This window comes from Alligator sinensis, unplaced genomic scaffold (assembly GCF_000455745.1).
Source record: "Alligator sinensis unplaced genomic scaffold, ASM45574v1 scaffold291_1, whole genome shotgun sequence".
Classification (NCBI taxonomy): domain Eukaryota; kingdom Metazoa; phylum Chordata; order Crocodylia; family Alligatoridae; genus Alligator; species Alligator sinensis.
Genome location: NW_005842391.1, coordinates 916,427 through 929,135, shown reverse-complemented (window position 1 = coordinate 929,135; position 12,709 = coordinate 916,427). Strand labels below are relative to the sequence as shown.

The following is a 12,709-nucleotide window of genomic DNA, read 5'->3' as shown; positions in this document are numbered from 1 at the left end:
AACAGCTTCTCATTATTTCAAGCTCTTCTTATTTCAAGCTTTTTCCAAGGAAGGAACAGAGGGATATTAGCAGCTACCTGTTGATTAGTTCCAAAAAGCTCTAAACCAACACTGTCCTGTCTGCCTTTGTCTCATCTCCCACAGCACAGACTGTAGCTAGCATGTGGTGTGCTAGCTAATGCTGAGACGTGTCTGTGTAAGGAAGGTGTGAGGGAAGAATCCCTGCTTGAGCACGGAGTGGTGGGGGAGCAGGAGGAAGACAGGCAGACCTGCTGTACCTGCAGTCTCTGCTGGAGGGGCAGCCAGGGACCAGAGGGGAGGGGCCAGCCCTGCTAGGCTGGAGCAGAATGCAGAGCCCCACCCAGAGTTGCAAAGCATCTAGGGTGTTGGAGGACTCTGATTTAACTTAAACCAGGAAGGGGTCTGAGACAGACATTGCATAAACTGGTCTGACTCAAATCAGGTACATCTGATACTACATTCAACCAGGTTTATCTCAAAATGGTTTCAGCCATTTTCAAAGTGGTTTATGTGCTCTGAACAACTGTTCTGTTACAGGTTTGAACCAGTTTCTAATCATTTAAACTGGTTTGTGTGTAATGTCTGTCCCTAGCCTTAGAGTTTATCTCACTGAAGTTGGATCTTTCTTCCTTCCCTAACCAAGAAGCTCAGAATAAAACTGGACTACAATAAATCACCCAAGCAAAGTAAGCCCATATTCCAGTGCACGTGGCTTCCTCATTATTTTATAATTAACGAAGAATTTAAGACAAATGTAATACATCAAATTATCAAGAGGTCACAATGAAGGTAAAGAAACTTTCAGGTGAAGATTTTAGAATGTAGTTAGATCTTCACTGTAAACAGCTTTTGAAACAGCTTTTGTAGCTGTTGTGTCCCTTTATTAATTTAACAAGTGTAGAACTACTGATCCACTACAGACCAGAACTAGAAAAAACACCTCATTTCAATGCAAGTTAAACCACAGCTGGGATATAGATTTAGTCCAGTAGACAAAGCTGGACAAAGCTATTTCTGAGAGCTATTTTTTTTAAAGAGAACTTAACAAAAGTTAATTCTGTACATTAGATTATTTTATTGTTTAGTCCTAAGACATACAATGTTTTAAAGTAACTTAACAATTATCACCCTACTTAAGTATTTGAAATGTACAAACATTTCTCCTGTTCGTTTTGCACAAAGACGTACAATGATGTTTCCTCACCACTACTTACTTGGATATGTTTGGGCACTTTTCTCATGACCACAGTCAAACATATCATGAGAGTACAAGACACACTGCAAGATACAGGATGCTCTACCAAGCCAGCAGGACTTCAGATCAACAAAGGGTATGGACTAATGTACATTTTAGCTGTGTCAAAAGGGAAGTGAAAGCTGCTGACCAGGATGGTGCTGCAGCTGTTACATGATCCCGGTAGCCAAACAAATTTGCTAAATCCCCATAATACTGACCTTGGATGAAGCATGGATAAAGCTGGAGCAGTTTGTTACACTTTTAGATCACTCAGAGCTCCTTCAAGGAGAGTTTTACCTGGGAATTTAATGCCTTTTCCAGGTGCAGATTGAAAACTGTTTCCAATGAATTTCATAAGCTTAAGGCTACTTTAATTAATGAATACTTGTTCATAAACCATACATATCGAAGTAGAAGGAGAGAATTACCTTGGAGTTTTCCATTACACCCTCAATGCAATCAAAATACGAGAGGTCGCTTACAGGCTCATTGGGATTATCCAGCATTCCCTTAACTGTCTGAAAAGAGAAGAATTGGGTTACTGAAGTAACCCAGAACTGAGCCAGACAAACGCACCATCATCTTTTTTAAACCAGGAAATGCATCTACCTGGCTCACCACCAACAAGCAAAAAACCCCTATTCTCAGTCACTGTAGTTCATTCATGTATATGTAGATATATGACACAATCACTTACTATTTGTTTTCAGCAAAATTTAGACTTTCTTTTTTCATCTGAACAGGAGCTTTTAAAATCTTCCTGGGAAGGAAGTGATTTGAAAAGCTGCCACATCTTGCTGACTACTGGCTAAAAAACACAACCAGCCACTAGCTAAATATATAAGTGTGCCCTCTGCTTGCCTTTCTTTATTACTGTCAACAGAACCTGCCAGTGTAATGGAAAATACTAAAATTATAGATAGAAATAAGTGAGAAAGGTCCTTTTTTGGGAGAGGGTCAGTTTGTACCATGGAAATATAGTACAGGACCGTGCAAAGGAGAACACTAATTCGCATACTTTTAAAGGAATCAATATATCTGTATACAGACTTCTCATTGAATAGACAGTCCTATGGGGGACGTATCTTTTTTTCTTTAAAAAAAAAAAGCAACGTAAAAAGTTAGTTTTCAAGTACACAGTCAAGAATGGAACCTGAATACCAGCCAGCATAGGTATTCTTATAGTCTTACTGACTGACAGTAACAAGAAATTAGTAGCAAACATTAATAAAAACCCACATCTAAAAGATTTACAGTGTGGCTTTTCCAACAGAGGAAATATGAAGAGGCATGGAAGTGGAACCTCTACATCATTTTTTAACTCAACAAAGAGTCCATTGTCTTTTTTAAAGATAAAAGCCCTTAAAGCTCTACCTTAATAGCACTTGTGGTAAGGTAGGTTATAGTGTCTAAAAAAGAAAATGTGAATGAGAGATATTATCCAGCACACAGTTTGGCTGCTATTTCCTTCCCCTTTTTTCTCCATTCCCTTTAGAATTATAGTATCATATACACAGTGATTTATTGAGCAAACCTTGTTCTAGCCACATTCTCACTGCCAAGGAGATGAGTTCTCAGACAGAAGACAGAATAGTAGGAAGTGAACAAACTGAATCACAGACTGACTGTTAAATCTGTTGTTAAATAGGAAGTGGTGAGAGTTACTACCCATCATCTAGGGACAGTTAAGTAAGGTATCTTCACTGGAGAGGCACATCTTTTCCTGAGTTTCAGGGCAGGCCCCAGGGCATTTTGACACTATACTGAAGCTACAGGTAAAGCACATTAGTCCTACAGAAGACAAGACTGCCCATCATACTAAGAAGTTTTGAAGAGGATAGTAAGGAAAATAATGAATGAGGTGAAAACCAGAGGTAAAAAGAACAACAATGGCAACCAAAGAGCCTTGATTTAACATTTTCCTTTCATTATGGTTAAAGCTTATTGATGGTGGCCCTTTCATCCCAGCTGGCTCACTCTTTGAAATTATACTGCCTTCACACTCTGCGGCATACATGGTTCTAGTCTCATGCCCCACAGGATTATTTTCTTCAGATGAGGTGGGGGATCTAACTCTGGCTTGGGTGAAGGTAAGCCCAAGCCATCTTACCTGTGCCCACCATGGCCTATTTCATGTGGGGCTGGTTTTCTACTTCAGTCAAATACTTACTATTTCTTTTAGACCCTCTTGGAGGACTGGTCCTGAGCAGCTCTAATTAGTCAAACTGTCAAAAAAATCCACTGAGAAGTACTTACATTACTGTTTCGAGAATGACTTGGTACAGGAAAGCAGTTTGCTACTGTGTCCATTTCTTATGGAAGAAGCTGCACTGTGAACCTAATTTCTATTTGAACATTTATTTATATTTATTTAGTTTAGAAGCAAAAACTAAAAGGAAAGGCCAAAACTACATACAGAAAGAAATAAGTGCCATCCAAGCTTTTGGCCAAGGTGCTGCTAATACTTGCTATTCACACTGTGGACTCATAAGAGTTTGCCACCACATCAAGCTGAATGGTAGTTCCGCTCAGCAGATGTGACCTCCTGCATGTTTAATTTGTACATTTAAAATAACTGCTGGGAAAATATATTTGAGGTCCCTTTTGCATTTCATTTTATTTGGCAACCTCACCCCTCTCTGTTCTACTAGCTCTTTTTTCTCTCTGCATGCTTCCTATGGAATAACAATTAAAGAAGAGCTGTGTAAAACTTAAGTTTCCTCCTTTATTCTTTCTTTAGCCTGTGCTACTCAAAAAAACAAATCACTCAGTAAATTATGATAAAATATTAATGTAGACAGCAACCTCAAATTTAGAAGTTGTGGGGGGGGAAGGGAGAGGAGGAAACTGTTTACTGGTAAAAATGCCAGGCTGAAGCCTGTGTGTTTTTACTACTGAGGCTTCTTACAAATGCTCTTCAGAAGAGTTACTGGGTGCATCTACATAAGGTGCTAACTGTGCAGTAGCCTAAGAACACTGCGCAGTAGCATTGTCGCAGGGCACTAAGGTGCCTGCTCCTTTGAGGGCAGAAACTGCAGAGAGAGAGGGCCCTAGGAGCTAGGCAGAAACCCCACAGATGCAGGTTACTGTGGCAGAAGGTTAACGAGGGAATTAGCCTGCACCTGCACAGCTGACAGGAAGAAGGCAGGGTCCTGGGCCCATACAAGTCCCAGAGCTGGGATTGAAGGCAGTTAGGGCCCTGGCAGCTGCCAGGGGGTGCAGAGTTTGTGCAGAAAAGCTCCATGGAGATATCTGGGTGCCTGTCCTGCTGCTGGTGAGACTAATGAAGTTTAGGAGCTCCTAAAGTATCCAGTGCTAGGAGGCACACATTGTTGAGGGAGAAACTGGCCCTCTTAAAGGGACAGAGTGTGACCTTCAGTGGTTGCTGTTATGTCGTAGCGCAGGGGCTCATATTTGTGTTGTTGCTTTTAATCTGGTGGACCAGGCTGAGTCTATTGAAGAGGAGGAGGCCTCACCGGGGCACACTACCATGCAGTGCCCCAGCACCAGACAGGACTGCAGACAGCGGACAGCCCAGTGATAGTGACGGCATGCAGACAGGGGCCAAGGGCCTAGTGATGACAGGAGGCCGAACTAGATCAAAGCCTCAGAGGGACAATGTTTGAATACCATCTGTGAGGCATGGGGCATGATAAAGGGGCAGTTTTGGAGTCATGCATATAGCCCATAAGGCTTGGGGTGTCCCGTGAGGCACATATTTGGAGAGGGACCCAGCAAGCGGTCTAAGAACCCACACAGTTTAGTGGGGTCCACCACGACCTTGACTGCATAGCACCTTGAGGGCAGCCTCCTTATCTACCATCTATTATCTTAACCATCAAGATATGGCAGATGAGAATAGGTGCTGTAGGGCAAAGCTGGCACAGTCACAGGGCTCTAGGGGCATCATGGCTGTCCCTAGGGAACCCATCCTGTGACAAGTATGCTGGGAAAAACCCATGCTAATATGCTAATACGCAGTTAGCATCTGTAAAAACCCATGTACCAGTGCTACTGTGCAGTCACGCCAGTTACCGTGTGTCACAGAGCACGGAGGTGCTCTGCTCCTAAAGAGGAGAAACTACTAGAGAAAAAGCCCTAGCAGGGAATAAGGAGCCCACCTGCAGGTTGCCAGGGCAACTGGAGGCAGCAAATGACCCACTCCTGCCAGTGGTCAGCTGGCTGTAAGGGGCAAGGCCTGGCTCTTATAAAGCCCAGGAGCTGAGGCCAGAGCAGACCCTTGCCAGCAGCCAGAGAGAAAGGAGCTCCTGGAGCAATGATGAGAGGAGAAGCCTGACCGCAGGTACAGCTCAAGCCGGGTAAAGGATGGCAGCTCTAGGATGTCTGAGCCATGTAATTTAGCCGGGTGGCTTTAAGTTATGTTGTAGCCTAGGGGCTTGCGTTTTGCTTTGTGGTTGTATCACCGGTGGTTTGGGAGAGGCTACTAGGGGTTAGAGGAGGCCTAATAGGGGGCTCACAGTAGCACGGGGACCCCAGCACCAGTAAGGGCGCGGCGTACGGGGTGCATAGACCCCAGCCCCAGGAGGGGGCACTATGGAGAAGCCCCAGTACGGGCATGTTGAGCCCCAGAGGAAGGGGCAGCAGTGCAGAGGGGGCCCCAGAGGAGGGCGAGTGTATATGTAACAGACCAACGTCTATTCCAACTGTGAGGCTTGGGGCGTGGTATAAGGGGTGGTTGGAGCCACGCATAGCCCATAAGGCTAGGGTGCCCAGGAAGCACCCATCATACAGTGGGACCCACTAGGGGCCCAGAAGTCCACGGGGACAGAAGTCACAATGAACCGTGTCCAAGAAGATATAAGGCAGCCTCCCAAACTTATTTAAACAGCAAAGATGTGGCGGGCAAGAATTAGAGGGTGCCCTTGGGCCGACTTGGCACGGAGAGAGGGGGCCTTAAGGAGATCACGGCTCTCCTGTAGGACCCTGCCGTGACACCATGCATTGATTTAGTACTTGGTTATCCAAGTATTAAACTTAATGCACAGTAACTAAAGCACATTAATGAACATGTAGACCCACTGTTACTAAAAAGGTGACAGCTCTGCATCCATTCTCCCTTCCTCAGTAAAAAAAATACTTACCACCAGTTGGCTCTCGTTTCCAATTCCCATTCTTTATTGCTACCCAAAATTGTGCTTTGTTATTTCTTGACAACATGAAATATACAAAACCATTTGATACGGGATTTGTCACTTTGCTATACAGTATAATGAATAAACAGAAGAAACAAAGCCTAGTATCATAACATTTTTGATTTAGAGACTCATTTTCATTCTCATTGAATATGATGCATCCATGGATTAAACAACTTTGATGCCAGTAGCTCTGAAGTGTGGCAAAATGATCCCCTGCAGTTTGGAACAATTCTTGCAATAAGCTTCCAAAACAAGCCAAGGGCAAAATGGAGCCCAGCTGGGACTTAACTGTGAGATGCTCCCATTTCCATCCAGGCTGAATTTGGTTTTCAGTGCAAAATTCCACTCACCCTTGAAAGAGTCAGGAATTGTGCTACAGAACACTTGACATGTGTAATATCATCATCTAGCTTTTTCCAAAATGGGTGGCATCTAAAATACCTGAATCAATTCAGTTATCAATTGTTCGTTTTTGCTTGCAGGACCAACAATGGGAAATGAAAACCTCAACACATGAAAGCAATAATCAGCCCTAAACACACAGCTAGAGAACCCCACCACACTGATATTCACATCAGTTCTGCTTAAGCATAGCAGTTTTAAACCAATAGGAAAAAACTATTTACCTGCTCTGCTCCCCTCTCTTTTTCCGTTTCCCTCTTGCACATTATTTTGAAGTATTTAATGCACAGGAATTCAGAAAAACAACAACTGTTTTGACTGAAATTAATGCTTTTTCTATAGTTAAAACTTCCTGGGATGAGATCCTGGTGCTCCATGGCAGAACAGCAAAGTAGTAACAACACAATCCTTTAACATTCACGCACTTGAAATATTGATGGTAAATAATGCATATTTACTTTAACTTTTATTCAGCCTTTTGGGCTAGCCACAGACATTCAAAAACACCTGAGCCTGAATTGATTCAATCTTTGCAGGTTAGTCTAACCTGGCTAGGCTAAACTAGTTTGTAACCATCAAAATATCCCCTCTGGACGGGAGAAATGCTGGCACATGCCTGCAGTGGCTGAGGCTAGAAGCCGGGGTGCACTAGAGCAGACCTGCCTTTCCAGCCACAGTGCTGAGCTGAGGGGAGGGGGCGTGGCCAGGGCCCAGCAGGACACTCTGATTAGGGAGGGGTTCCCCCCCCTCGCTGTTGATAACAGAGCATCGAGTTACACCGCAGGGAGATGCACAGACAGTTGTTAGCATTTGTCACCCCATCAAACAAAACAAAACAGCTTCTCTCATTATTTCAAGCTCCTCTTAAACAACTTTTTCCAAGGACCTGTTACCAACTACCTGTTGATTAGCTCCAAAAAGCCCTAAACCAACACTGTCCTGTCTGCCTTTGTCTCGTCTCCCACAGCATGGACCGTAGCCAGCATGAAGTATGCCACTTAATGCTGAGAGGTGTTTGTGTAAGGCAGAGGGGAGGGGGGAATCCCTGCTTGAGCAGGGAGTAGTGGGGGAGCAGGAGGAAGCCAGGCAGATATGCTGTAACTGCAGTCTCTGCTGGACTGGCAGCCAGGGACCAGAGAGCAGAGCCCTACCCAGAGTTGCTAAGCATCTGGGGTGCTGGAGGACTCTGATTTAACTTAAACCAGGAAGGGATCTGGAGGAATCATTGTATACATCAGTTTGACCCAAATCAGTTACGTCCGATACTATATTCAACCAGGTTTATCTCAAACCAGTTTCAGCCATTTTCAAACTGGTTTATGTGCTCTGAACATCTGTTCTGTTATAGGTTTAAACCAGTTTCTGATCACTTAAACCAGCTTATGTGTGACGTCTGTCCCTGGCCTTGGAAGAAGTGCTGGCTATTTCGATGCATAACTTAAGGAGCTTTTTCCACAAGAGCCAACTAGGTATCCACAGAGCACTCAACCTACTTAGTGACAGCATACTTATGCAGAAGACATAAGTCAGTGAATATTAGTTGCATGAAAGTGATGTTGTAGCCACGATGATCCATAAATTATGTGACAGGCAAGTATTTCTTAGGGTGGTATCTTTTATTGGAACAGCTACACAGTTGGTCCAGAGTTAGACAAGCTTTCAAATGCAAGGCATTCCTCCTCAGGTCTTAGTACTAACTCATCTTATACTGACAGACCCTCCTTATCAGCTACAGCCATGCAAAGCTTCGGTCGCTGATCAGATTCAGCAGATTCAGCGGCTGAATCAGGAGACCCTTTAATCTCTCCAAATCGCATCAGAACCTTCCCAATCGATTCAGAGAGATTCTATGATTTGGACATAGACACAGCTTTAAATGTCTTTTCTATATACCTCAAGGTACCAGGTGGCTTGTAAATGCAGAGATGGTGGGGTGGATGGAGCATCCCACGGGAGCATGGGAGGATCCCCAGCGCACTCGGTGGCAGACCCGGAAGTGGACCAGAAGCACTTCTAAGGTCCACCATGGAGCGCATGGGGGGACCCTGCCCCTCCACCCCTGGCTCGACTGGTGCCTCCTGGGTCTGGCGGGGCACCCGGGGTCCCCCTGTGGCTGATCACTGAGCCAGGTGGATAGGGGGGCATGTCTCCCGCGCGCTTGGTGGCAGACCCGGAAGTGGACTGGAAGTACTTCTGGTCCACTTCCGGGTCTGCTGCCAAGCATGCAAGGGGCGCCCCCACGCTCCCGTGGGATGCTCCATCTGCCCCATCAGCTCAGTTTTCGCAAGCTGCACCTGGTACCTTGAGGTATGTAGAAAAAACATTTAAAGCTGCATCTATGACTGAATCGCTAATTCTCCGAATCGGCATCGAATCTTCAGATTTGAATTCAGACGAATCGAATCGTGACAGTGATCCAAATCAACCAATCAAATCACTGTCCCCCGAATCAGGCTGAATCCGAATAGAATATGGCCTGCATCGCACACCCCTAGTATCAGCTATGTCAAGATAAAGAAAACATGAGAAATCAAAAATCTAACAGAAGAAAAAAATTGAAAACTTTTTACTAGAAAGAACCTACATTTAAATAGCATGAATCTCTCCAGTTACAAGGAGCTAGGGGAAAAAAACAAAGATTCCATAGTTCCTTGAAACACACTATCTGCCACTGTGGTGCTGGTCATGATTTTTTAGTGTAAAATCTCTTACTTGCACCCTCCTTACCTCCTACATGGACATCCTCCAAGTTTCTGTAGCCAGAAATCTTTACAGTTCCACTAAAACATACTATAGTGGGAATGAAGGAAGGTCAACCTCTAGCCTAGTGAGTGGAAATGGGTGAAGTTTGCCCCTGTGTACCTCCTGACACAATTGGAGAAAAATAAATGTTGTCACCAGTGTCAAGCAGGAAAACAATGACACAGCAGCTACTCAGATGGGCAAAACATGAAAGGTAGCAACATTTAACTGCAGGATGGTTCAGCAGTAATCTTGAAACTACCAAATTTAGAGTACCTCTAGTTCCCTGAGAGCATTGTCACATTCCTTCTGTCCAGGAGCCTGCTGGGTGCACAGAGTGATGAGCTGATTAATACTCTCGGTCACTGCTCTAAGAGAAGGAAAGAAAAAGAGGCATATTTTTAAAGATGGACAAAGTTTCCCTTCTTTCTGTTTTGACCCAATTTATTTGCACACCATGAAAAGAGTTTTCAAGCTCATATGTTCTTTCATTTTTCTTAACATTAGTACTTAAAGAATAACTGAACTACCTAGGATTTGATGTGGAGGACACAGGGTATTGGTATTAATTCTTGCTGAAAGCCTCTTGTAGTGAAAGCTCTCTCTGAAACTTTTTACAATAGCCCACATCTGAAATGTAACCCTCTCCCTACAAGATCTGTTACTCAGATATGAGCCACAAGTGGGAGCTTCATTTCTTGGCAACACACATCAATATTTATACATAAAGGGTATTTGTTGCATTAGAAATCTAAATTATTGACAGTTTGTTTGAAATTGCACTATTAACAGTGAGTCTAGCTGCACAAATGTGTCACTAGCAACTGTTATGCTAGGAAATGTCTGAACACCTAATGCTGCTCACTTCCTGGCTAACAAGCAAAGCACAGCCAATGTATATAAAATATATATATCTTTTTACAAAACCCCAGCTGTAGTAACTAAGATGCAGGGAGATTCCTTATGATGTCCCTTACTATCATAAGAGCCTAATGGGGAAAGCACTGCATTGTATAATAGTTTTAAATACTGCACATGCCTAAAGTTCCCAGGAACTTCACAGGATATGTAATTTGACAACTGATGAAATTCCCAGCGTGCCAGAGGCAGACTGTGATGGTCTGCTTATGCATATTTGAAACTGTTTATTTTATGAACAAATAAAAATGTGAGTTTAGCAAAATGTAACCAGGGTACTCTATTTAACCTGCAGAACACAATTTGAAGATGCCTGTGGCAGAAGGTCACCTCTGTTGCTCCCCAAAAACTCTGCTCTGTGACAATTTGGTTAACATGGTCCCTGCAGAGGGCAGACATCCCATCTCTTTAGGTAACCCTGAGTCGTAACCTGAGCTGGATACATTCCTGAGGAAGGGGGAAACATGCTCCCTCTGCCTATGTGACGGGCATCACATACCTGGGTTGGGGCTTAAGCTCCCTATTGTTCTAAGCAATGCCAACATGACTGGGAGGGGGCTAAAGCCCCTGCCTGTCTACCTGGCAACCAGTGATGCATTTCAAATTGGTTGGCTGGCAGCCAACAGTTGCTGGACTTCATTGGACCAGGTACATGAGGTCATAAGGTCTATATAAGTTAAGTACTTCCCAGGAGGAGGGGCAGTACCCATGATGAAAACTTAGACAGAAGCTGGACCATCTGAAACTTGCTCTCTTGAAACTCATGATCAATGAACTGCTTGCCTCCAGAGGGACTCTCTACCTCTGGATGATACTTGGGAGTAAGCTACCTGAGATCTAACTAGATGTATAGCTTGCAGTAACTCAGATGCGTGATCAAAGGCTACCATGCCACTTTTCTCTAAGGGATTTCTTCGATATTGCTCTACCCTGTACCCTATTCCAAACCTACTCCCTGTAACCAATAAAGTTCTCTTTTGTACCTAGCATGGGAGACTTATTGGGAGAGGGTCTAGATTATGCCTTGGGGTCCCCTTGGTTCGGCTGACTAAGGGAGACCACTATTTGTGTTTCAGACTGAGGGAAGCACCCCAAGTTCTTGCAGTGGGTCAAGTACCCTTAAGGACTAATAGGCCTGTGTTTCCCAGAGGGCACAGGTCCTAGATCAGTCCAGACTCTGGGTGATGACAGCATTACCCCCAGGCTTGTGGCTGTGCTCTAGGAAGGGGGTCAGCCGGATGTGAGGCGCCCCCAGGGAGGCACTCGGAGCCTGGAAGGTGGTCAGGTGCAACGAGGTGGATGGCTCAATGCAGGAGCACCCCCTACTGCACCACAGGGGCATAATTGCAGGACTGGGGAATCAGAAGCCAATCACTCCCTATTGCCAGTGAAGGGGGCAATCATAGGGGATCATGATCCTGGGTTCCTCCTGCACCAGCAAGTAGCAAATTTGGTGTTCATTGTGCCTGTGACTCGGAGGACCAGTCAGCTGATCAGCCCTTCCAGCTTCAGGAGCATGGCAGTCTTGAAGGGTTCTTCATAGATTTCATAGACATCAGGGCTGGAAGGGACCTTGGAAGATCATCGAGTCCAGCCCCACGCCCAAAGGGCAGGAAGTCAGCTGGGGTCATAGGATCCCAGCTCTTGAAGGTGTTCAATGAAGGCACTTGAACCACCTCCGGTGGCAGACTGTTCCAGACCTTGGGGGCTCGGACAGTAAAGAAGTTATTCCTTATGACCAGCCTGAAACGATCTTGAAGTAGTTTGTGACCATTCGACCTCGTCATCCCTTGGGGCGCTCTGGTGAACAAACGTTCCCCCAGATACTGGTGGTCACCCCTGATAAACTTGTAGGTGACCATCAGATCACCCCTGAGCCTGCGCTTTTCCAGGCTAAAGAGCCCCAGGGCTCTCAGCCTGTCATCGTAGGGTCTGCTTCCCTGACCTCTGATCATGTGCGTGGCTCTTCTCTGGACTCTCTCAAGCTTCTCCACATCCTTTTTGAATTGTGGAGCCCAAAACTGGATGCAGTACTCCAGCTGCAGCCTTACCAAGGCCGAGTACAGGGGGAGAATGACGTCCCGGGATTTGCTTGAGAAGCATCTATGGATGCAAGCCAGCGTTTTGGTCGCTTTACTAGCCACCGCATCGCATTGCAGGCTCATGTTCATCTTGTGGTCAATGATGCCCCCCAAGTCTCTTTCTTCCATAGTGCTAGCCAACATAGCACTGC

General features: G+C 44.9%; 1 protein-coding gene across 4 annotated transcripts in view; it reads right to left on the bottom strand.

Moving 5' to 3' along the window:
* The window catches only part of TLN2 (talin 2), a 383,471-nt gene that overhangs the window by 97,050 nt on the left and 273,712 nt on the right, over nt 1-12,709 (bottom strand). For all 4 annotated transcript variants that reach the window (XR_003095489.1, XM_025211171.1, XM_025211172.1 and 1 more), the window contains 2 exons: nt 9,835-9,928; nt 1,687-1,776 (listed from right to left, as the gene is read on the bottom strand). Coding sequence is in view for 3 of the 4 variants with exons in the window: in XM_025211171.1 (XP_025066956.1) it covers nt 1,687-1,776; nt 9,835-9,928 (184 nt within the window). In the remaining variant the exon portion in view is untranslated. The remainder of the gene's footprint in view (nt 1-1,686; nt 1,777-9,834; nt 9,929-12,709) is intronic.